At 40.2% G+C, this 26,267-nt stretch overlaps 1 protein-coding gene across 2 annotated transcripts in view; it reads left to right on the top strand.

The window, feature by feature from the left end:
- The first annotated feature begins 5,567 nt into the window (after positions 1–5,567).
- Positions 5,568–26,267, top strand: part of ANKRD12 (ankyrin repeat domain 12) — a 59,505-nt gene continuing 38,805 nt past the window's right edge. The window contains exons 1-2 of one of the 2 annotated variants that reach the window (XM_064705859.1): positions 5,568–5,858; positions 24,359–24,496. In XM_064705859.1, the coding sequence (XP_064561929.1) occupies positions 24,410–24,496 (87 nt within the window). In that variant the 5' untranslated portion in view covers positions 5,568–5,858; positions 24,359–24,409. Of the gene's footprint in view, positions 5,859–24,358; positions 24,497–26,267 lie in introns of those variants that run through there. The other variant, XM_064705860.1, reaches the window with a different exon arrangement.

Here is a 26,267-nt window from a genome sequence, read left to right as displayed (position 1 = left end):
TTATGTACATTCTAATGGTTTGCTTTTAAAAATTAACAGCAATTAGACTATCTAACTTACTGTGGTTTTAACTACAGCACAGTTTAATCACAATTCCAGATTATAAGAAAAGTGTTCTGTAGACTGTGTAAGGTGACTCTTTGAGCATGTCCACTTATGGTCAACGAGAGATGAAAAGTTGCATCTTTTGATCTGTCATTGAAAATTTCAGCTTTTTCTAAAGCTCTTTGAAGAAGCAACAAAACTAAATTACAAATTTGGCAAAGGCACAAGGAACCAAAAAGAAAGGAGATCTGACAAAACTTCATCAAGTTACTTTTATTGGCAATTTATTATCAAACAAACACACACAAACAAGAAAGGTTATCTGAGTTGTGTTGTATAAAAAAATCATAGGCTCAGTTAGAAGTGATTTCTCAAGCTTAATGCTTCTTAATATCATTCTGTAATCAGGAAAAATGTAAAGCCCCAAAGAGCAGCAGTATTCTACTAAAAGAATTAATAGCAACAGACACCAACTAACTTCCTTTGCAAGTTTATTTAGTACAGACAACGTATGGAGTTGGGAGAAGACAGAATACGTTCAACATGTGCTTAAGGGTAATAATATCTGACACTGGATCTTTGATTCACAGATCCTTCTTTGACCTTATTACTGTGCACCATCTACTTGCAAGAACTAATCTGTGTGAAATTGAGGAATTTCTTTCAATATAAAAAAGCTGAAGATAATTTTTTAAGAAATGGACTGCATACTGATACTTCATACCTATGCTTCTAAAACTGGGCATATGCTTTAGCTACACAGACATACATTTCCACGTAAATTAGGAAATGTGGACACATCAGTCACCTGAGACAGGCATAGTATGTCTGTCTTGCCTCAAATCTGCCATGGAACTTATATTTGTAAATTGATGAGAGAGATGAAGCTTAACTGTATCATTTATAATTTTATTCTACATTATATTTAGTTTGTTTTGATAGTCTAATTAATAGTACTTCACCAAACTATTCTCCCTCTTCAGAGTTAAATGGTGTTTTTACAGATTACCTGCATAATGGCCATGTCATGTAGTCTATTCATGCACCACCATTTCAGCACGCTCTGTGAAGTTCCTTCACATGCCATTAAAAAAGCAGTATTACTGTTGGTAGTTCTGGGAACATAATAGAGCTATAAACCATTTGTATGAGAAACTTGCTATCTCTTCCATATTACTATATTTATAAAATGAAATAATTGCATGGAAAATGGAAAAGAAAATTCAATAAATACATACAAGTCATGAGGGAAGCAGTTTCCGAACAAGCATGAAAAAAAAAATCCTGTGTAGAAGCAGTACAGAACATAGTGCACAGGAGAAAATAGAATGGATTGAAATCTTATCTGTCATTTAAAGCCTCTGAATGCTCTTCTGAAAGGTCACTCCATGTTTGTAATAGCCTCAGGCCTTGCAGCAGGCCAGGCATCTGGCACTGTGTGGCACTTCTCTGGAGACATGAGATGAGGCAGACTGCATCTCACATCTTGATGCAAAGACAGACTCATTTCAGTATCCCAGCCTGAGTATGCTGTTTGTTCCATTTTAACAGCAAAGCTGTATTCTAGTTCATACAGCTTTACCTTATCCTAACCTTTGAAGAACATGTGGAATACAAGTGAGGATGTTGCAAGCATTGTGGAACTGTACTGGGCTACAGTTATTCATGGTTTTGTATGTAACAGTGAAATCCCATTCACTGTTGAAGGGAAACAGTTTTGGACCTGCCAAGGCTGAAACATCCAACTATACAAAAACAAAGCTCTAGAATGCCTGACTCCACCCATTTTTAAAGCCAGAAAGAATTTGTAGCCTTATCCCACTTTTCTCCCCAATTTATTCCATCTGCACGTGATGATTTTGATGTGTGCTTCAGGAGCAGAACATGGACCTCCACAGCTCCCATATTTTGGAGACTGTTAGTGATGTTCCACAAACAAGTTGTCAGTCATTCTGATGCAACATGTGAGAATCTGCCAATCACTTGACTAGAATAGAATAATTTATATTATCCCTACCGCATGGCACAAATCTGATACATCACTCTTTAAACTGAGTACTGGAGGGACAGCTACAGGACTGTGAAATGACTGTAGACAAATAAGAAAGTAACTACTACTCTCTCATCCTCTTAATTCGTCAATCATCAATATGAGGCTTTATGGTTCTGGTTTCTCCTCAAAAAAGTTTGGGCAATCATTGTTTAAATGGTTTTTTAAAAATCACATCCTGTGTTATTTCAGATTTTGAAATTCGAACATTTCAAACATCTCAAGCAGAAATACACATTCTGCATTATTTGTTACATGTAGCTGTTTATTATATACATTAAACTATTTTCAAAATGGTAACTTAAGCAGGATTGTGAATTGCAAGGTGATAGTTATGAAAGAGTTGCAGAATTGATACATCCCAGTTCTCTGTTCTGTTTTTTAATAATTGTAGATAATACCTTGTGCTAGCTTTTACTAGTATTAAAAATGTATATTTTATATACACTTGCAGTAGGACATTTTTGGTAACAAATATTAAGACCGAATTGTTATTATCCTCAATAGCAGAGGGCCAATAATATTAATTCTAGGCAGTAGCACTAACCTGTCAAATAATTACACACTTGCAATTCAGCTGTTCCAATCAAGCAGTTAGTATCCTGGATTATAAGAGTACTGGGTGGTAAGTTCAGCAAAAAATGAGTCAACTACTGCACCAGTCCACACGTTCCTGAAACTTGCTCCAGCACCAACAGTCTGTGTTTTCAGTGCTCTTGTTTGCTTCTCCCAAATGAGGCAAAAATTAAAGAACTCATGTATTAAGTCTCTAAACGTGGAAGATAACAAAGTAAAAGAAACTGGGAAAGAAAAAAATAAAAAAGACTACCTTGAGAAGACTTTAAAATAGGTAGTCTTGAGAAAGGAAATGTGATTTAAGACACAGAAGTACAAGACACCAAAATAATCCACTGGACTGCAAGAGTGGGAGATGATGATTCATTCTTTTGGTGAAGAAAGAAGGAAGTAAGTGTGGAGTAATAGGAAATTCTATATAGCCAATGAAGTGTGTGATGGTGGATAACAGAAAAGATTGCCATGACCACCACACACTGCTAGAAAAAATGTTATCTGGAACAGTGTTCTGTCATTCAATAGGGAGAAGCAGTGAGATCCCATTCCACCTGTGCAGGATGTTTGCTGGCCCCATGGGCTGACCTGGCAGTTACCTACCAGAGGCTGGTGCACACACTTCCACCTGTGTGGCACCTGCAAGTTCTTATGTCAGGTTTTGGTACTGCAGCCTGAAATTTTCAGTCCTGCAGTTACTAGACTGAATTCAGCAAGGACACAGTCCAACCAGATGCCGGACCTGTGTGTCCTAAGACCAGCAGTTCACAGGGCTGGTGACACAGGATGGGAGGGCACATCAAGGGCAGTCCTATGCACACCAACACCAGCAGCTACAGAAGCATCTTGCAGCTGTGCCAGATGTCAAAGGGAGGGGCTGCTGGAAACAAGGGCAAGAAATTAGGGGTAGCAACTAGCAGTCAACTGACTGATGCTTTTCATTAGTCCAAACAGTACTTCTTACAAAAAGCTTAAGGAACAGTATTTTTTCCAGTTACTGACAGATATAAGATCTTAACATCTGCAGATATTGCTCATGAGACTCCCTCCCCAATATTTCAGCTGCTGGTTATGAACACCTAACACACACCAAATTTCTGGAATTCCACACTACTCATGCACAAGGATCAAAATGCAGTATCACAATGCAGGCCACACCTGTAGCCTGTCACGTTTTACACTGTGGATCCCATGAAAAGAAAAATTACTCTGTCTTTGCAAACTCCACTTATGTTGACGTTCCATAGGCTGTCTGCTACTCAATGAGTTTTCCACTTCTAGAGAAAGCCTCTGCCATCAACCAAACACAAAAGAATATGAAGGCAACTCCCTTTGTGACATGGTCACTCAGCACCAGACAGCACCCACTGTACACTAACAGAATCAAATTAAAGTGAAGGCAGTTGGTTTACAAAATAAATTATCTGTACCAGCATTTGTACAGGAAGATTGTGAAAGCAAATGAGAGAAGCTTGTCTGACCAGTAAACCGTGGAGCTTGGGAATATGAGAGATTTGTGATGCTATCCTTTATCCACGCTGGTATATCATAGGGGAGGATCAGAATATACAGCAAGTCCACACAATAGGTGTCCTCAATCAAAGTTATCTTTTGATACTGAAAAAACTCATTTTTCTGATGTATAAGAACTATTAAGGAATTTCTATCCAGTAACAGAATAAAGCAATCCAGTAGCAGAGTGACCACGACCATTAAAACTAATATGCTAACTATGCTAAAGGGCTTTGTTTAGCTGCCGTGTCAAAATCCTACACCTGGCCCCCTTCAGCACCTCCCAGAAGCGATCTGGAGAGCATTACTCGAGAGCCCATGAGAATCGCACCAGACGTGTTCCTTAAGTCCTGCCACACACTACTATTGTCACAAGCAAATGTAAAACCTTTCACAAGAGCAGATTAATGACTCCCTTCCAAGGCTGCAACTAGGGCTGCACCGTCAGTCTAGTAACGCCTTAGATGCCTTTATATGACATTTGGTTCACTTCTACAAGCAGAGCACCCCAAAAAACTAGTTTGGAAACCCAGAAGTTCTCTCGTCCTGCAGCGGCGGGCGGATGGGAATTGTGCCTGAATGGGGGCTGGGGGCACGCAGCACTGCCCAGACCCGCAGGCGCGGCGGGATCAGCATCCCGCAGCCTTTCGCGAAAGCGAACGGCCAGCCCGGGCTCTCCGGCACCGCGCCACACGCACCTGCGTCCGGGGCCTTCCCCCAAAACCTGCGGGGCCTTTAGCTGCGGTCCCTCCGTGCCCGCTAGCGCCCGGTGACGGGACAGAACACGGGAGGGAACGGGATGGGCAGCGCCCGCCGCGCACGCGCACAGCGCCGGACAGTTAAAACTCACTGCGCCATCACCGCCGGAAAAACCCCTCCCCGGGGAGGGGGCGGCAGCGCCAGGACCGAGCGAGGCGAAGCGAGACGCGCTGGTGGCTCTAGGTCGGCTCCCGTCCCGCGGCACGGACCGGAAAAGCTTTCGTCCGCCACCTCGCCCCGTGACCAGCCGGGGCCGCCGCCGCCATTTCCAGAAGGTTCCAGCGGCCGCAGCCCAAGAGGATGCGCGGCCGCCCCCAGCAACCCCCCCGTCGCGCATGCGCAATGCTCGCGCCCTAGTCCTCGTCCCAGCCCCGTCCGTGTGTGGCGTCCCGCGAGCCCGTTATCTCCCGTCGCCCTGCGGGCGTCCGCGCCCGTCTCCTTCAGGATGGGGACGGCACCGGGAATGGCGAGAAGCTCCGCGCTGCCCACCCCGCCCCGAGCGCTCTGTCGTTGGCAGCGGCACCGCTCGCCCGCGTCCCGTGCCCTGCGCGAGGCCCACGTGGGCGGCGCGCGGCCAATGGGAGCGCCGCTGGGAGGGGGGCGGGGGGAGCCGAGCGGCGGCGCGGGGTGTGAGGAAAGGAGGGAGGGAGAGAGGGAAGAAGGGAGAGACAGGGATAGAGAGAAGGAAGGGAGCGAGGAAGGTGAAGGAAGGAAAGAAAGGAAGGGAGAAAGAAAGAAGGAAAGAACGGCGGGCGGGGTGTTTGCAATCCCCGGAGCCGCGGCTGAGCCTCAGCCCCTGAGCACTGCGGGCGGCACTCGCTGCCCTGCCCGATTCCCCGCGGCCGCGCCGTCCACAGAGACAGCAGCAGCAGCAGCAGCAGGAGGAGGAGGACGCGTCCCGCTGCCGTGCTCCCGGGAGAAGGTAAGGACCGGAGCGCACCTTCCCGGCGCTCGGCGGGGACCCCCAGCCCCACCCGGTGCCCGCAGGGTGCCGCCCCCTTGTCCCCGAGCCCGGGGAGCGCCCACCCGGTGCCCGCCTCGGCGGTGTCAGCGCTGCCGCCGTGTCCCCCCGGGCAGCGGGCACCGCGCCTCCCGCCCTGCTCCGTCCGGCCGCGCTGTCAGCCCGTCAGCGCCGCGGCGGGGGCCATGGCCGCCGCTGTCACCGCCTGGCCCGCCGAGCCCGGCCCCTGCCCCGCCGCCCGGCGTGAGGGGCCCGCCGCCCACGGGAGGGTCCCGCGGGAGGCAGGGCCGGGAATGTGCGGGGACGGTTGTGAGGCGGCACGGGCGAGCGGGGCGCGGGTGCCGAGCGCGGCATGGCAGTGTACACACACACGGCACACAGACACACACGCACATAACACACACGCCCCGCCTCCGCGTCGGGAATTTCGGCTGCTCCCTGCAGCCTCGGGAGTTGCTCCGTCGGTGCCGGGGCTGGCCGGCAGCTCGGCGGGATAACGCGTTCGTTCCCTGGCGTCCCTGGCAGCGGCAGGCGGCCGCCGGTGTGCGTGGAGCGCGGTAACTCGCGCTGCACAGGTGACAGCAGGCAACAAAGGAAGGGCAAGGAATGAGAGAATGCCAGGCTCAGTTGCTCAGTTCTTCATTCTGATTTCTGTCAGACTCTCGAGGTACCATTGATAATATTCAGTCTTGTTTGGTTGGGTTTTTTTGTTTTGGTGGAGGGTTTTTTGTTTGTTTTTTTTTTAATTTGGTCTTTTTTTTTCCCCCTAAAGAATGTGTATGCAATAAGAAATTAAAGGATTCTTTTTTTTTTTTTACGTTAAGCTCCCAAATAAAATAAATATTTTGCAGAATCAGTTAGGTTGTAAAAGACCTCTGAGATTGCTGAGTCCAACCTGTGACCAAACACTATCATGTCAAGTAGACCATGGCACTGAGTGCCGTGTCCTGTCTTTCTTTAAACACCTCCAGAGGTGTTGATTCCACCACCTCCCTAAGCAACACGTTCCAGTATCAGTTATTTAATATTGATATTAAATGTCAATTATTTAATATTGGTATTATTGGGTAGAGCTCCTTTGGAAATTGCCTGGACACTGTCACTGTGTTCCACGCCTTTCTTCTGCAGCCCATGTGATATGGAAGAAAGGGAATACTATGCCCCTGAATTACAAGGTAACTGATGGGATAAAACAGATCTTTAATGGAGAAAAGTAAGTGAGTGAGTGGTGATGCTTACAGGAACAAAAAGCTATTGGACAGATGTGGAGCAGTCCAAATGTACTTATGTTCCAGGAAAAAATTGTCTAATTTTGGAATGCTAGGAAAGGGTGAGATCATCATGTCTATAAGATTAACTAGTATTAAAATAATTCATTTTGACAAATTATTGACAAGCCTTCATTTGGAGGTTGGGGGCACTTCCTTCTCTCTAATTTTGAAACAGCAAGGGTGTGGGTGTTTTTCAGTATGCAAGTTGATGGTAGCTTGGTTGTCCTCAAGTCTTGGTTACTGTAGGTAGGGACATGGTGAGCTGCTGTGCAGGTATGGTGTAGTGCAAGGAGCCTGTGCTTTCTTTTCCTTCTTCTGCAGTAATCCTTTGCTATAGTTCACTGGGTAAAAGTTCCCAGAGCAACAGATCTTCAGCATTATCTGACATGTCAAGGTGTTTCAACTGTTCTTTTTATTTGAGGTTTGTGCAGGTGTTGTGTATCTCTTGCTTTTCTTCATTCTTTGAGGTGGAAATTCAGACTCCCTGCTGACCTTGTGGTTTGATCAGCTGGGGACCTTAATCTCACCCTCTGTGGATTTAGTAGGTTTCTCTGCAAGCTTGAGAACTGCTCTGTTCAAATAAGTTGTATGGTTTGAGGTACAGCAGAATATTTCTCTGGGAAGGTAATGGTGAACCCCTTGACTGTCTGTGTCTTTTTACATTCCACCTTCCCCTTAATAGTTCTACTTTTCTGTATGTGTTTTGCAAGCTAAAATGTCAAGGAGTACCAGTGTTTTTCTTGGCACTCAGAGCACCATGATGGCTTTCTTGTGGCAAAGTTATTCAGTGTGTGGTGTGTGAATCCCTTTTCCTATTTCCAAGCTTTTCTGTAGTAATCACTGAGTGTGGGCAGTTGATCAGAGAGCCTTTGGTTCTTTCACCAAGATGACAGCTCAGTCTTTCAATTATAAATATTTCTGCCTTTCTATTGCCATCTCTTTGTGTGTTCTTCTCCCACCCAGAGGATTATTCAGAATTGTTTGTGAACTCAGAATACTACAGACATTAAAGCTTAGGACAGATGTTGTGTAAGAAAGCAAGCCCCATGCCACAAACTGAAGTCTGTGTGCAGTTTCTTCCAACAGGCTTGCACAATTGGTGACTTCTTAGAGGAAAGGGTCTTTTAATAAGCAGGCTAAATGAGTGCTTGTGTGAAGCTTCTGTGTTTGCTTGGCATCAGTTGCATGAGGTACTGCTATGTTACCCCTTAACCATGGGATTAAAAACATACACTGAAAGTTGAATATCTATGTTTACAAATCAATGGTCATCAGTCATTCTCAAAAAATAAGTTTCTTTGCACCCTTAGATGTCTGTTTAAATTGCTAGAAACTCCAAAAGCTGTTTCAGCTTTCACTTAACTAGGTGCAAGGTCCTGGAGATAGTTTTTAGTGGAAATATAGGCACCTAGAAATGACTGAGCTAGAACGTCTTCCTCAGTATTGGGCATACAGGCAAGAAAACAAATTTTGTTTGTTGGACTGATTTACCATGTTTAGACCATCTTAGGCTGATGAAATTGCCTGAGAGTCTGGTGCAGTTGGTCCTCTTTAAAACTGGAAAAAACTATTGATCACAAAATACATAATGATTAACCTGCTACCAGGCTGTTAATATGCACACTCAGAACAACCTACTTTTGACATTTTTTTGATCTTCCCCTACAAAGTGATGGGCTGGGCATGACTGTTTGGTGTTTCTTCTTTTCTGTGTTCTCTTGCAGATGGAATATTATAAATGTTGATTGGTCATTTAGTCTCCAAATCAAACTATTTTTTAACTGCATCATTAGACTCTAGTGACAGATGGTATGAAATAAATATTAGCACAAACTCAGTCTTGCATTTTGTGTTATTACACTGAATGATTTTATTAACAGAATAACAAAAGTCAGAGCTCTGCTAACGTCTTTAGGGGTTTTTTTGTCAGTTCATTATTATTCCAGAACATACAAGAGTCTTAAAAGTTCTTCTGTAAGCTTATGGAGGCAGTCGAGGACCTTTATTGCCACCTTGCCTAAAGACTAAATATTCATGTAGAGACATGAAGCCCTTGAGAGTATGACTTTGCCTTAGTTTATTTTAGATTATTTCCCTGGATCTTACGAAGGATCCTTATGTCTGCTGCAACTGCTTTTGTCTTTCACAAGCAGCATATGAATAAATGCTCCTCAGTTCCATGGCTTCTGCACAGAGTGCTCTAGGTAATGCCACAAGTGGGTTGATTTCACACTGGTTTATGTTAAGAAAAGCCATTAGCAACATTAGAGACAGAATTAGGGGCTATATTAGAGGCAGAAACTAAAAATGCACTCTGTGGAGGAAAACTTTATATATTTTCTTCTCTGGTCACCTGTTTTCTACCCTTGAGTAACTTGCTGGAGATAGAGAGTATTGGAACAACTCTTTCCTTGCCTTATATCTTACATTCATGAGGCTGGAAAGCATCAGGTAGAAGGCAGTTTTTATCCTCCTCTCTGAATGTATTCAGTGCAATGAACCCCAAATAACCCTTACACATTTCCAAGTGTTCTGTAGTAGATCTTAAAAAGTTGCATTGTTTGATGACAGCAGAAATGAGCTTATGTGTAAAGACATTTCCTATGGTTTCCCTTCTCTTTCCAGGCCTTTTGCATTTCTCCTATTTAAGAGGTGTCCGACTATCAAACCTTTCAGGCTGTGTCGGCCAAATAATTTTCTCAGCTGGTTCATGGAAATGTCTTCCTCTTGTTTGTTTCCTTCAATATTGTGTGCAACAAACAAGTAACTGAGAGAAACCAACCTTCTGTGGTGCTCTGTACTCTTCAGCAATTTACTAATCTGGGTTCTTACTCCTAGTTTAGTAATGAAGGGAAAATGGGCCTTTCATTGGTGTTGTTCTCTTTCATGTGTGGGTAATGCTAATCTATTCATTTTTTGACTTCAAGAAGAAACAGGTGTCTTGACACCCATTTTACCTTTTGTGAGCAAATTAAAAACAATTCTAGTTTTTGTCTTGAAAATAACTGGTTCTTTGCTTTCCAGTCCCTTCGATTCTGCAGATGACACAGTAAAACTTCAATGATAGTCAACTGCAGTACTCACTGTAGTTTTACAGCCCTAAATAGTTATACTTGTCTGCAAACAGTATTCTGCTTGTTCTCTGTTTCCACTCCATCTGTTCCCTTGCTATCTCTTATCCCCAGAAGAAAGATTATTTCTGTAAAGGAGCTGACAGATGATTTTGTTGTTATTTTTGCGAGATTTGGTGATGGCCAAGAGGTGGCATTAAAGCCTGTTGAATATGTTGCATGTCTTCACAATTTAGCCAGGACAAAAACCTCTGTTGTCCATTTGGGAACCCATGAATAAGCCAAGATTGCTTTCTATCCTGCATCTACTGCTTTAGATTTTCCTTATGAATGGTAGCACTCCAGCTACCTGCTTCTCCTGTCCTGAATCCTGCTGTAACTGAGGGACTGTGAGTAGGTGTTGGCACTTGATCTGTTCTCAGCCTCTGAAGGGCCTTTGTGTGTGTTTTAAGTCATGTTCTTTCTGGCAGTGCTGCAGAGAAGTTGTGGGTTTTCTTGGTTTTAGATTGGCAAAATTATCATTACTTTATGAAGATTTAAATAGAAATTTTTGAGGTTGTAGTAATAACGTATGGCATAGTTATGAAATCTCTTGTCTTGGAGATCTGTAGGTTTCCAGAGGGAAAGTAGATTCCTGTGGAGGGATTGAAAATTGTTTGGCAGTAGGTTTGCTTATTTTATGTTTGTCAAAGCACTGATAAAGAGGCTTTTAAGTTTTATTCTGGTAGATTCTGCATATGCAATAATCTTTCTTAACTGAAAAATATTTATGTAGCAACATCTTTAAGTAATAACCTGTAGATCAAACCTGACGTTTACAACTCCACTTCTCCATGTAGTTTAAAGAGTGCATCATATGAAGCTAAGCTGTGCAGGTGTTTCCTTTGAACCCATAGCTCATCCTAAAAAAGACTCAAGAGGAAGCACCTGTGAACATTCAAGTTTATAGACTTGTAGGTTAAAAGGGAGGACTAATGGATTTTGCAAGAAGTGTTTTGGGTTCCTAAGAGCCAGAGTTGTTGGGCCAGCATATTCTTTTATTTCCCTGGAATAGAATTCTTCTTTGTAGAATCTCCTTTATTTTGAGAGACTATTGAGAATAAAGGGCAATCCCTTCAGGCACTCTGGAAACTTACCTGTGTCTGATTCTAAGAGGTGAGGTTGCTTTTCCATGTAAATGTTTATTTTGACACCTAGGTCTTTCCCTTAGTGAGAATATGGTGTTTGCATTCTGCACAGTTGTCCTGACATGGTTGGAGCATGGCACCCCTACTCACAAGATGCCCCAGTTCTTCTGGCCAGCTGTGTGAGGATTTGTCAGAATAAACGCTGTCCTGACCACATAGCATAAGTCTCTGGAGAATGTAGAAGACACAGACCCTGTCCTATGCTGAATGTGGCAGCAGGAGGAGAGAGCCTGTAGCCATCCTGCTGCTGAGGTAAAGAGCAGCTGCATTTCTGATTCATGGGACAGAACCATGGACCAGCTGAGGTCAGAAGGCCCCTCTGGCCCCATCATCTCGTCCCTCCCAGGCTCCCTGCAGGCTCAGCTAGGGCAGTGTGCTTGTGGTCATGACCAGCTGAACCTGCAGCTTGGCTCAATAGTGTAAGGAATATATTATGTTCTAATTTTACTTAGTCTGTTGAGATTCCTTGCTGAACTTACTGTTGAAGGCTTGATAAAATTTCAGCTGTTGTAGTTAATGTGTTTTTCCTGACTAATTTGATTTTTAATAGTCGAAGGATGCATTCTTCTTGTACTGCCTGTGTGTGGTAGTCTTGTAAAGCTGTGGTACGTTCTACCAAGTTCTGCCATACAGATTCTTACTTAAGTCATTTTAAAAAAATACTTAAATTACTGATTAGCTGGTTGCATAAGTAAGACTTCTTTGGACTTCATTTTGTCTGTTAAAAATGCAGTTTCTGGTATTTCTTTTTAAAGAAAGACAAATGCATCTATGTTTTCTGTACATTACTTGTGCTATAATTTAATGGAAAATGTCTCTTCCGGTGTTTGACTCTGAGTGAGCTTGTAAGTGAGAAACTGAAAGTGAAACAATCTTATTTTCTGTTGCTGAAGGAGAAATAGGAAAAGTAGCTGAAGTATAATTAGCAATAAGACAATTTATTCAGAAATTATTTGAATATTGAAAACATCTGCAAAGGAACTTTGTCCTTTTTTTGATAATTTGGAATTCTTTGAAGAAGAAAAACAATTCTTTATTCAAGCCATTCTATTTTTTTTTCTAGTGATTCCTCGCAGAGCAGCCAGCCTGAAAGAGCAATAATGGTAGTATCCTCCATGAAAAGACAAAGGGTTAATCTGAGACTAGAGAAATGCACTTGAGAATAATGCAATACTGACAAGTGTCCTTCAGATTCATCTTGAATTCTGGCAGCAGTTCAGTTCCTTACTGGCACACTTGAAGGAATGCTGTAGAAATCGTGTAAGTGGTTCAGGAGGAATGATGCCCCTTGTCACTATGTGGTAGCTGCTCCTGCCACACTGAAATGAGGGTTGATGTCTGACTTATGAAAGGAAGATTTGTCACTATTTTGGGAGAGGCAGTGCTTGTTTGTTTGTTTATAATGCCAGGAGATAACCCAAGATAACCCTATTCCTAAACATTCATTTCTTATGTCTTATCCTTCCCATTTTGTGGTAGGCAATGTGTGTCTATATGCATAAAGAGGAGCTTCAACACAAGTCTCTCAGAATCAGGGAGGAGTTTCTGCTTTTAAGTAATTCCTAACCATTCTTTAATGAAAATATCAGGTGTGTGTTATGCAAGTTCCACAAACTTCCAGCTTTTGTACTTAAAGTTGTTCAATTTAAAATCAGTTTTTTCATAAAATGTAAATGCTTTCCATGCAGCACTTTTCTTGGTTACTGAGAGGAAATTATATGATTGAGTGGTAATGGAATGGTCAGTCTTTTTTTGCAAGGTAATACTGGCTTATTGATAAGGATTCTGCCATTCCTGGGCGGTCTGGGATGCCACTGTGATATCAAATGTCCTACTGTTTTCTACTTTTCTAGAACAAGTCACCTTTTTCCAAGCCTGTTGTGAAAGTTACTTATTACTTAAGACTTATGATTGTGCAAGTTCATTTGTAATACATGTATCCAGTCTACATGCTTCACTATTAAGCAAGCCCACTGCCCTTCAAAAACTTCTCTGAAGTAATGGAGAATTCCATCATCTCCAGCTGGTAGAACTGCTGTTCTGAAGGTTTGTCTTGAATATAGACATCTGTACTATTTCTGTAAGTCAGAAAGTGCATATTGTAAAGAGAGTTCCTTGACCCTGTGTGTTCCTTTTACTAAACAATTAATATTTAGGATTTCAGACTTGTGAAACTATTTCTGTTTGAAAATTAAAAACAGAAATCATGATATTTGATCTTACTTTCTTGTTCCTTCAGGTACCTTCTCATCAGTGCTTTCATTTCTCAACTCTCTGTTTAAATACAATCTTTCTAAAGGATCCCTGTTGCAAAGCACCATCTTCCCTGTTCATGTGTTTTCAGGGTTGGGCTGTCCTGTCTGTTCAGGCTGTTTGTCAACATTGTTTTTTCACCCTAAATAATGTTATGTAAACAGATTAATTCCTAAGGATTTTTTTTCCTTCTTTTTTTTTTTTAGTGAGGAAAGTGAGGAAGGAGTTCAGCATCCTAGAAGGGAGCTGTACAAGAGTTAGAAAATAATTAATCTCCTCTCTCCTTCTTTTGCTTTCTACCTTTTCTCAGCACCTTACAGGGCTTTGTTGGCGGTTTCCTGGTGTCTTCTTTTGGATAGGTCTTTACAGAGATGGATTTACACAGGTTTAGGGTCCATGAATCTAAATAGTAATTTGAGAGTGTCCCATCCTTTGAAAATGACCTTTTTGGATACTTGGTCTTCAATACTGCTATGAGATGTTAAAGTAGAGACTACCACCCTTTTTAGGTTTTTTTTTAGTTTTTTCCTCTTCAGTTATCCATGTGGAAGTATTTTAAAGGTCATTTATAGATATTTGAGATTTGGGATCCTTCTTCTTTCCCTCTGTCATGCTCTCCTAGTAATTTTTAGGTCTTACATGCCAAACAATATTCAGTTGGTTGACATAGCACCTGCAAGGATATTTTGACAAAATGTTCGTTTTTATGTGTTTTTGCAGTGTCTTGGAAAGACATAAACAGTAATTAATTCCATATGAGTTTAGAAGTGTGATACCAACAAACTGCTTTGATTTTTTTTTTTTTTAATATATTTTTTTTTGTAATCTTGATGAGTGGAGTGACATCTGCAGTGGGAGGATCTCAGAATCTGTTTGAGACTGGAAACTTCAGAGAAAGTAGAGGAAGGAAATGGGAGGAGTGTGTTGCAAAAGAAGTAAAACGAGTGCTTCTTGTCCATATTTGCATGACTTCTTGCTGTGTTCCACAGTGTGGCTAACCTTGACCTTGTGCTGTGCCAGAAATGCTGTCTGCTCTGTATTAGAGCAGCCCTGCTCATTTGCCCTGCTGCACACAGCAGAACTGCAGCATGAGTTGGTGGGGTTTTGGATGACATTCCACTTTAAATTATAAACTGTACAAATGCCTGGGGTTAAAGGCATTTGTGCAGTCCAGGTTACTGCTCTAAGAGTCCTCTGGCAAAAGCTGAAGAAGTTCTGTAATTTACAAGAAGGTTACAGGAAAAGAGGGTCCCATGTTGAAGGAAGTTGAACACTGACCCTGAAAATTACCTATTTTCAGTCTGTTTTGGATTTTATGTGAGCTGTGGGCTTTTTATGAGTACATGCTAAGTGTTTTCCTCATGGGGATATCTGCTTTGAGACTGTTTGACCTTTTGCTTCTGCAGAAAGAGTGGTTGCTTGCAGAAGTTGAAAATTAAGTCAATAGTAGCTATGGTCTAACCAAGTATTGACTACTACCTAATGCAAAAGATCTCAGAAATAAAGTTTTTGATGTTCTAAGTGTGGTAGATGGTCAAACTCATTTCATTTTTTCTTCCCTTCATCTTTTCTGTCAACCAAATTTGCCATCTGTAAAACAAAGGAAATAATGCATTTTCATCTTCCAGCAATATGGTGAAAAGAAATTAATATTTGTGAAGGGAGCTGGAGCACTCCTGGTTTTGATTTATGAATAGTAATTTCTTTACAGTTGTCTGGGATAGATGCTGCTTTTTATTTAGGTTGTTGGTTTGGTTGTATTTTTCTTTAAGGTATGGTAGATGTTTTCATCCCTTTAAGAAGGTAGAAATCAAGACAAGCTGAAATAGCAGGAATCATGTTAAGAGTGAGAAATAAATTATCTTTCTCTAGGAGCAAGTTTAGCCACTTGCAGCAGCTGTTTGTGGTTGTTGGTTCCTCAGAACTTCACCAGGTTGTCAGCGTGTTGGTTTCATTCTGGCAGGTACATTTTGGAATTTTAGTTGAGGATTTGTGAACCAGGAAATGTCCAATTTACTCCAGTTTACTCCAATTTACTCTAAATGTCTCTTCCCCTCAGCTATTCTTTAATTCTATGTACAATGAAGTTCTTGTATTCTCTGATAAATATGTTTTTAGTTAAAATAAAAGAGGAGAAAAATCTACTAGAGGTTGATTAGAAAGCTGTAGATTCAGTCACACTCTATTAGAGAATATTTGTTGTAAAGAAGTTGACATGTCTAGCTGCTACTACTACCAGAGAAATCAGTTGAAGAGTGTTGTGAAATCTGTGGAACTTGAAACCAGGCACAGGTAAACTCAGGCTCTTAAAATAGGGATTATCTGTAGAAGCCCAAGAAACTCCTATATATGCAAGTGCAACAAAACCACTGCAAAGGTTTTGTTTGTTTTCTGCATAGGAAAGAGTTGTATGTCCTCTCATTTTTTTTTTCACTTCCTAGTAGAAATTCCTAGACTATGAGATACATTTCTTATTTTGGTAGGAAGTAGTGGTGAGTTCCAGCTGAAGTATTGGAAAATCTTTCTTGCTGCCTGAGTGTTGGCTGTTTTTTAGGGCCTTGCTCCTATCCCTGTATAGTGTAATCTGGCATGCTGTGAGTAGGTACTTCAGAGTGTATTAAAGCTGTTCTGGAGATTGTGAGTAGTCACTGCCCATGCCTGTTTTACTGTTACACTTTATTTTACCAAGGGCACCTTTATAAAATGGAGTTCAAATAAGTAGTTTATTTTACTTACTGCAGAAAGATTTGTGCAATTCTTATGTTTGAATCTCGGTATCTCAACATTTCAAATGAAAATGTAGGAATGCTCTCTGATAGGACAATGAGTCTGTTCTGTCTATTAGCAAGTATTTGAGGAGTCTCCAAAAAAAAAAAAATATACACAACTTAGCTCATGGCACGTATTTCTGAAATGTATGTTTATTAGGATGATGCTTTGTTTTCTTCAGTTTTTTAAATATATCCACTAAAATCTGGTAGCACAAACTGCTGCAGGGGAGAGGTAAGGCACTGTTTCTAAGATTGCACAATAGGTATAGCAAAAGAGTAGAACTAATCCCAGCATTGCATGGTCTAGCCACAAAGTTGTCCCAAGTATTGTGCAAATCTTGAAGAAAAAATGTAATAAAAAAGAATTTCTCACTTCGGAACCAAGAATGTTTTGTCATATTTTTATCGTCAAATGCTGTAAAATCTGCCAAATTTGTGACTCATGTCCGTGCTGGGTACTGCATTTGCACTTAATACAGCACCAGACTGTTGCCTTAGGCACATTAGTTTGAGACTGTGTTGGAGCTCAGTTCTTTCATCATAACCCTGACACCGGAATGTGCCTGCACTGAACCGTCGCAGTTGTGTGAAAAGACCTTGTGAATATTTTCCAAATAAAAACGTTCTTGTCACCTTTCATCTGCAAAAGCCACTGCGTGTATCATTCACACAGTGCTCTCTACAATACTAAATTGCTGTGTTTCCTAAAGCCAGTAGTGGTTAGTAATTTATTTGCTGCTTACTGCCAGAGAACTGAATTGTGAGTACAATGAGACACATGGAGCGCAGGGCAGAAAGAGCCTGGTGAAATGTTCTGTTCGTTGTGTTTGAAGGTATTATAGTGTGTACCACATGCAGGAAGTGGTGATGGTAAAAATACAATCTCTAATAGGGCAGTGTACACAAATAGCCTTTTATTTAATCTTTTCTTATGCAGAACGTGGTTTCCTTTGAGCTTGTAGAGAATAATATGGTTCTAGCCTGCAGCAGGAGGCAGACTTGCCAGTAGGGATATATTGCAGTGTATATTTAGTCCATTATAGCTGCATATATCTAATATATTATCAGCTTTTTAGAAAAAATGTTTTACTCTCTAGATTTTGTAACTATTCAACTTTGACTTTAGCACCCAGGGAGTTCAAATGTTCCCTATTTCTATTTAGCAGTAATATGTGTTGGACTACAGCAGTGCCCTCAGTTGCTGAATGATTGAGAGAAAGTCTTTTTTGGGGAGATCCATGTAACACAAGAACCTTAAACTATTTCTGCTCAAATAAAGCTTTTAATGACCTTTTCAGTGTCTTCATTGTAAAGATCAAATAAACTGCTGTAATTATTATGGAATAGCTGTGTTGATGCCGTTTTCTTCAATTAAGACCTTGGTACAAATATTTTTCTGGCTGCAGTCACTGAAATGTTGACCTTTCAGAGCACTGTTATGTATAATGTTCTGATGAGATTTTTAAGTGCTTGCTCTCGGCAGTTTCCCATCCTTTACCATCCTTTTGACATTTTCATGAGACATCAGCCATGTTTGAAGTGTATCTGTCCAAGGAGGTAGTGGAAGATGGACACAGGGATAAGCTGATCATTCTCAATTTAAACAAAAAGGATATGGAACTCTTATGCTTTTTTATAAGGCATAGGAATGACAAGACTAAAGGCTTCTGGTTTGTGTTGTGTAACACAGAAAAAAAGTATTCTGGGGAAAAAATATTTGTGTGTTGATCATGGAGTCCCCTGTGCTTTCCTCCCAGAGACAATCCTTTCTCAGCATTGTCCTGTCAAGTCTCTCTCTCCTCTGCCTCCTTGTCAGTCACATTCTGCCATTTGGCTAATCTGAAGCTTTAGACATATTTCTGTGTGGGAGATAGCAGGTTAAAATACAGACAGATGTTCTTTTTGTAGACGTGGTGCAACCCAGAAAAGCCTGGCCCCGTCCTACTGGACTTCACTGCCCTCTTAGTGTGTGTTGTAACCTGAATGGTCTCTTTCCTCACAGTAGCAAATTGCTTGTGCCTCTTAGCACATCCCCAGCCTCTAACTGAAATATCCTGAATAATTTCTTGTTATGTCTCAAGCCCTTGCTTCTAAGTGGACACTGTAGGTGAAAAGGTAGACGCTGATCTGATGACATATTAATTTACCAGGAGCCATTTCATTGTGTAGCAGTTGGCTGTGGTTGAGTAACTGTGCAGAAGGACTGAGTTCCGTAAGAAGAAAATAATTGGCAGTGCTGCTACATCTCCCATCACACATTTCATTTAGCATCAATAATTAGTTAACCTCTCTTTTGGAAAGAAATCACTTCTCTCAGCTGTTTGCTGAATGATGCTTTTGTTGTGAAATAGAATACTGAAGTCATTTGCACTTTGCTTATAAGAAGAAAAAAGACCACAGAGTGTTAAACTTAGTTAAATGAGCATCTTTTTGCTAAAACTCTGCTTCTTACAGGATTTGAAAATACCAGTTTTCTCTAGCTTTTTGGTCCTTTGTACTCTACCCATTCCCTTTCTCCCAGTGTGTTAACCTCATCTGTCTTTGACACACTCCCACCAGAATGCAGATAACATTTGGTATGGCTAGGCGTGAGCTACCTACATACTTCTTAATTAGCCAGTGTGTGCATACGGGTTGGCCAGCTGGCTTTCTCTGAGCAGAATATGTAATGTTGGCTTTTGCCTGCCTTTCCCTCAGTTCAGCTGTTCTTAGCCATCTCTCTTGTACTCATCCACTAACTATTTTTTTGTCCTTTGGTAGACTCTTAATAGCTTTGAGATCTAGATCATACCAGCCATTTCAAAATAAACTTGGAAGAGACAAATTTCTAGGGCTGGGAAGGAGATTGCTAAGAGAAAATCAGGTCAATTAAACATTGAATTAGTTTAAATCAATGACTGCCCTCTCTCCTCGCTGTAGTTTAGTTTGCTATGTACAGTGTTTTCAGAGCTTGAGTCCTCCTGGTTTAAGCTGAGACGTGTTTAGCAATTGTTGAATGTACTCCAACCTTTAATGTGCATTTAGTACATGGAACTGCACTAAAGTAGTCCAGAGCAAACCTGCTAAATGTGACTAGTGGAAATTTGGAGTTTTGTTACCAGCTGTTCTAGTCTACAGATCTGCTCTTGATAATTCTTTACTTCTTGCTAATTTAGATGTAGCCATGGTTGTCATTTTCAGTAGTTTAATTTTATTATAACATTCAGAAGCATTCCTGTCAGCTATTTATAGCAGAAATTTGCTATAGTTGATTCACTGTTTCCCAGTCTGGAGTAAATCCTTATTGAGAGAGGGATTTTCTTTGTTTGTTTGATTTTGGTTTTGTTTTTCTTCTTCCCTGCAGATGAAGCAGAGGTAGTTGAGAAGATTGCCTTACTCTAGAGCCCTGCTTTTCAAATGCAGATGCTTTCTAGAGCAGGAGGGGGTATATGCAGTGTCTTGGAAATGAACTCATCAATTACTGATATTCCTATAGAAGGTTAATCTTGTGTCCCCTTGCTTTGATGTAGTCCCAGCAGGCAACTAACCTTCAAGATCAGCCATACAGCAGGGCTACCAAGAAAACCTTCCCAAAGCATCCTGTCACATTTTGCTGTAGGTGTTAAAGGGAACACAGTCTGAACCAGAAAGGAAACAGCTAGTTCAGTGAGCACCAAAACTAATGATGCTTAATTTCTCAGCAATTTGTGTCTTGTAATTGACTGACTCTGGTAATGTGCAGGTCTCAACTAAAACTCCCCCCCATAACTAAGAGGAAAAAAGAAAGGAAAAGTGGTTTACAAAGGCCATCTCATGTGGAGTTTTCTTCCAGGCAGTATGTCATGAAGGTCATATTGAAGCCTTCCCATGCAAAAAACACTGATGGATTATTATTGTTATTCTTATTATCCACTGGCCACCTTTTCCCCTGAAATTTGTGAGTTTAATATATTTGAAAATTTCTGCTGCTGCCAAATTAAAAGAAAATCCATCTACAGGCTTGGAAGTCATTAGTGAATCATACATATGTACCTAACACAAACACATGGCCCTTAATTTCTCAGAAGAACAGACTGAAAGATGTAAAGGAGTGAATGACAGTGGCAGCAGCCCTGTTGTAGTACTGCTTGAATTCCCTGTTTTTTTGCATAGGTAAGGAGAAGCTTTTTCAAATCTTTTTCATCAGTGCTAGTTGTAAGCTTATACAAATTAATACAGTGACTTGTTAGCATTAGACATTTATTATATCACTAATTTTCTGTAGCTAATTATATCTGAAATTCTGGTGGTTGGTGGAATTTTTTGGGGATTTTTTTTTTTTTATGTCCAGGGTTTTTTATATTAAATAATCCTAGCATTTTATGTCACTGCCCATAGATCTGTCTAGATGCATACCTTTATTACTTCAAGGAGAAAATAGAATTTTTCATTTCTTAGTTGAAAAATGACTGAGAGAAGAGTTCAACAGTATTTCCAGTAGTATGACTCATGATAGGTAATGAATGTGCAGGAAAGATGTCCAAACAGAAAATAAGAATATCTGATTTTGTTACATACAGAGAAGTTTCTTTAGTAGGAAGCAAATTCTGTTTTATTGAAAAGCTTGAAATCAGTCTGAGAGAAAGCACAGCTGTGCCTGTCTATCAGATGAAAAGTAAGGACACTGCTTGTTGTGACAAAGGAGAATAATTTGAATGTAAAGAGTTTAACTTTTAATTTAGGGTTCTGGTGATTCAAAATGTGCCATCAAGATTGTCTAATAAACCAGTAATTGCATTAAGAAATGGCAGTGAGGAAAACTCAAAGCAGACAGATGTAGATTTCCCTGGAAGACCCTGTTAATGTTCTACATTTTCACTATGAATGCAAACATTTGTGTTTAGAACTTGAGTTGAAATGGCACTGAACTCCAGACAAATGGAAATAAAAGTTGAAGTGTCAGTAAAATCACTTATTCCACAGAAAATTTTATTGTTATATACACTATGTAATCACCAGTTGAATAGTTTGCCTAATTTCTGGGCCACCATAGTGATATTTTAATAATTTTTTGAATATGTGTTCTTTATGAAAAGTATTTTTTTCTCAAATACATGATGCATTTATGTCTGTTTTAAATTTTGCACAGCCGTTGTGCAACAGCAGTCTGGTACTTGGAACACTTTATGGAAATAGTTTGTTAGTCTTAGAGTGTGGTGGTTCTGCTTTGGTAATCCAGTATGTAACACTCCGTTTCAGTGAACTTCCAAAGTAGGTTTTTTTTCCAAAACATATTTGACTTGGGTCAAGAATTTCATGAATTCACGTTGACTTTGGATCACAGAATCAGCGGGTCAGGTTGGAAGGGAGCACAGTGGGCCATCCCAGAGCACACGGCACAGGGTTTTTGAACACCTCCAGTGAGGGAGACTCTGACACCTCTGGGTTAACTGTCCTAGTGCTTGGTCACCTGCACAGGGAAGTTCTTCTCATGTTCAGGTGGAGCTTCCTGCACATCTGCTTCTGCCTGTTGACCATTTGGTAAAGAAAATGGAAACATCTTTCTGTTTTCATTTACTTCTATTTCTATATTAAGCTAACTGTATTATTAAAAACACCTTTAATTGAAATCTATTTTGAAAGTGTTTTCATAGTCCTCTTGCCCCTATACAATACTTGAGGCTGGGTGTTTTTATTCTACCATTTAAAAAAATAAACTGTTGCTGCCCAGGTGAGACATGCAGGGAGGCCTTTTGTGAAGAGCAACTCCTGCTGGTGAAGCAAATGAGACCAAGGGAGCCAAGCCTAAGCTAATCAGTTTTACTGAGCTGTTTAAGTTTGGCTTTTTGCTGTCATACACCAGTGAATGGCATATGAAACCAGGAAAGGAAGAGAAGAAAAGCAGGAATGGAGATAGTTTCAGGGAGCCAGGTAGCAGTAAAAAAGGAAGGAAAGGAAACAGCAGCATATGAAATGAAAAATAATTTGATTAAAATAATAAAGAAAACTTTGACCCATTATTTTTTTAAGTAGTTGTAATCATGATATATACAATGGGAATTGTTACAAATGAAACTTACAGAGAGGATTTCAGAGGCTAAATGAGCAGAAGCAGATTTATTACTTGTCCCTTTTTAAACCCATGGGAACAGATATTTGCTGCTATGGTCATACATTATGTTTGGTCTAATCAGCACAGTACTATTCTGTGAAGATAGTAACTTGTTGCTTCTTTTAGGATTCAGGAAAGTTTTTTTGTAAATTACAGGAAACTCAGTGTAGTTTTCTTTCTCTTTGAACTGATAACCATTTTTTTTGTTCCTGCAGCTGTTACAAAAAGCAACTAAAAACAAAAGGCTGATAACCATGTGCTTTAATGTTCATTAAAATGGAACAATTACTTTCTGTATCAGTAAGACTGCATCAATCCTGTTAACACTCCATAAATGGAGTATACTAATGTTTCTTTTGTCTTAAGTAAGAGTAGAAGAGTACGAGTTTCACAATATTGTATCATAGTGGAGGCAAGATTCTGGTTATAGACTGTGAGATTGTTTCTAATTAATCTCTTCCTGTTTTTCACAAGCTTGTGGTTAGTGTTAAAAAAAACCCCAACAAAACAAAAAACAACTTCCTCAGGTGTAGGGGAAAGGGAGGAAAACAGCAGAACTTAGTGCAACCTTTCCTACTTCTCTGTCTCAAGGATTTAGCTTTTTGAACTTTCTTCCCCTCCTATTCTGGAAGATTAACAAGGTAGCATGTTACATTGTTGTATACAACAGTATTAATCTTAGACAAATATTCAAATTTTCCACGGTTTAAGCTTTGGGAGGGATGGATGTGTGGGCAGGATGTAGAAATTTGTTTGAATATCAATGTCTCATGTGTCAGGTGTAGTGTGCAAAATGGTTTTTTCAAAGTCATCTGCACCAGATTTGTTGTCAGTTAACTGTGTCAAACCAAAATAGTGCCATGGTCCTAGAACAGCAACAAATTCTCTACATGATAATCCCAAAACCTTAATGGTGAAGCAACAGTAGAAGTGTTGCACCTGAAATGATGACTTGATCAAGCATAAAATTACTACAACTCAGTAAGATTGTGATCATGTAAATACTTGTAACAAAATACATCAACTCAAAAAGACCCATAAAAAGTCATCAGCTTTAAAGTGCTGTCAAATGCAGTTTTACCTTTTGTGTGACCTTTCCTCTCAGCCATTCTTGCAAAAAGGGTGGCTCTTCCTGCTGTGGAAGAGGCAAGTCAGACCTCTTCCATCATGTGAATCTGTAGTGACACTTGTTTGGTGTACCATGGAGATGAAACACTACACAGCTCTTGGAGCTTTATATAGATATATATCTGGCTCTAGTAGTGGCTTATGTAATTGATTTGATAGACAGTGGAAATTAAGGTTTCTAGTTCTGGGTTTAAGCTTTAGAAGATTTTTCTTCTAAAAGGGCATCTCTTGATCCAGAAAAAATCATAAATCATAAGACTTGACTTTTTTTTTCCCATGCTACTTTGAATATACAGTGTTTCAATTTCCCGGGCTAGAAAGCCTTATTTCTCTTTCCAGTGTTGCTAGAAATCTTGTTCATCTTTCTAAGCCTTAGGACATTTAACACAAAGTGAGATATTGAACCTATGAACCTGTTAAAATAGCCAAAAATATTCAGTCTTCTAAAAAGGTAAGCTAGAGGGATGAGATATTTTAGCAGCTGACTTGGTGCTTTTTTCATACACCATCCCCAGGAACAGCTGTGTTAGACCTTTTGGGGTTTTGCCCCAGGGTTTGAGCTGTATGTGAGGAAGATGCTTGGAGCCAGGTGTCGTTGTAGTCGTCTTTTTTGGGGTACTCTCCATCTCTGCTACCATCTGCAGTAACATTTGTCCTGAAATGACACTGCCATGTGTATATTTATGTAATGTTGTTTGTTTGTTTTTCAGACACAGGATGAACCCACTGATACAAGATACAACTAGCTAAACAGCTATAAAATGCCCAAATTTGGGTCTACAAAAACAGTTCAAGTTGAAAATTCTGACAGCAATAGCACCATGGTGGAAAAAACAACTGCAAGAAAGGTAAAGTTTATATTCATGCCCCTTTAATTTCAGTAAAATGAAGCATGTTTCATGATTTTTGTTGCTGTAATTGGAAGAAATAAATATGAATCTATGTTCTGATATATTCAGTATTGAAAAAAGTTATACATTTTTATATTTATTTAACTGTAACTTAAACTGTGGGATAGAATTCTACTTTTATTGTAATGTGCAAGTTCATTTAAAAGGAGCTGGATGCTCTGGTTTTATTTGATATACTTAGTCTCCATATCTTAGCTAATTTGAAGTCTTCATACACTCAAAAGAACAACAATCCATATTTTATTTTATTTTACTGTGTATTTCTCTTTGTTGCAAACACACAGAACAGGTGTGAAGGCCTGTGACCGAGCACAGACCAAAGAAAAACAGAAGTTTCCAATATTCCTTTATAGCAGAGGGACTTACTTGCCCTGTGAGGGAGGGCTTAAAAGCCAAATGCACAAAGCTTTAGGGTAGCTGCTGTACAAGGGAGTCTCATCTAAAAATTGTACAGACCATTTTTGAGTGTTGGAAAATGAAGGAATGTCATGTCATGCTGAAAGGTTGTTTGTTGTTTTTGAATGTGAAGTATCCCATGATTTTCAGAGTTCTGGAGGCAAATTTCAAATCACCCAGTTCTTCAGCTTGTCTGCCTAGTACACTTGTACAATAGACCACAGATTTATCTGTGCTACTAATGAATAACAGAAGCTGGAGTAATCCTCTGCTTTGACAATGATGAGTGACATGTATATTGTATTGCCCTAAGGAGAGAGAATCTGTTTGTTTCCCAACAATCTATAAAGCTGTCTTCTCTAGAAAAGGATTTTCTCTGTGTGTGTGGTCATACTTACCCTTGTGTCGAAATCTGTATTCTCTGCAAGACCATTTGATGATGAATGGATACAAGACAGACAGGAGGAGGTTAAAAAACAGGAAAAGATTAGAAGATTCAGCATCTACTTGTAACTTTTTATCTTCCAAAAACATTCATAGAAACCTTTAGACCTTTTAGTCTCGTTCTAGTTTGTTTCATTGGTCCCAGTAAAGTGAGGCAAAGGTAATTCTTTCTGCTGACTCTGATGAACTACTTAGATAAGACAAGGAAGATAACAGAATAAAATAGGGAAAGGAAATCAGCTTACTAGTAAAGGGATGAAACAATGTTGGCTTTGTTGGGTTTTCTTTTTTTTTTCCTATTTATTCTGGTCTTTATTTGGGATATGGTCACATTAATTGAAGTATCATTCAGTAATTTAGGGACAGAGTAGGGAATGGAAGTTCAACAAAAGCTGTGAATATGGAATCCCAGTGATGGACTGATGAAGGTGATACCAGAAAGTAAGCTGATAAACTGCTTGTACTGTTCTGTCCAGTGTTGCTCACTGTCCACCCTGGTACAGTGGACAGCTTGAGATTAGAATGATGTAGGGTTTGGTTTGGAATTGCATGATATAAAACAACGGGTAATATAAGGTCCTAAATAAAAACAGAGAATTAATATTATTAATGGAGAGTAGAAGTGTTTCAGTTAATGTTCCTGTTTTTAGCATAATAAACACAGTTGTCATATTTTGAGAACTGAATACATGGTTATGTTAAATAATCACTTAAACTGTCACATACCTGTTTTCTAATGGACAATTGCGAGAAGTGTTCAGCTGGCCTTTGACTAATCTGCACTTTTCAGAATGGATTAGGAAAGATAGAGAAAATATTGCCAAAATGTCATAATTTAGATTCTGCCAAGAAAATTATTTGGAATCAG

Source organism: Zonotrichia leucophrys, chromosome 2, assembly GCF_028769735.1.
Source record: "Zonotrichia leucophrys gambelii isolate GWCS_2022_RI chromosome 2, RI_Zleu_2.0, whole genome shotgun sequence".
In the NCBI taxonomy this organism is placed as follows: Eukaryota; Metazoa; Chordata; class Aves; order Passeriformes; family Passerellidae; genus Zonotrichia; species Zonotrichia leucophrys.
The sequence above is the reverse complement of the archived record's forward strand: the minus strand, read 5'-3'. Positions and strand labels throughout refer to the sequence as shown.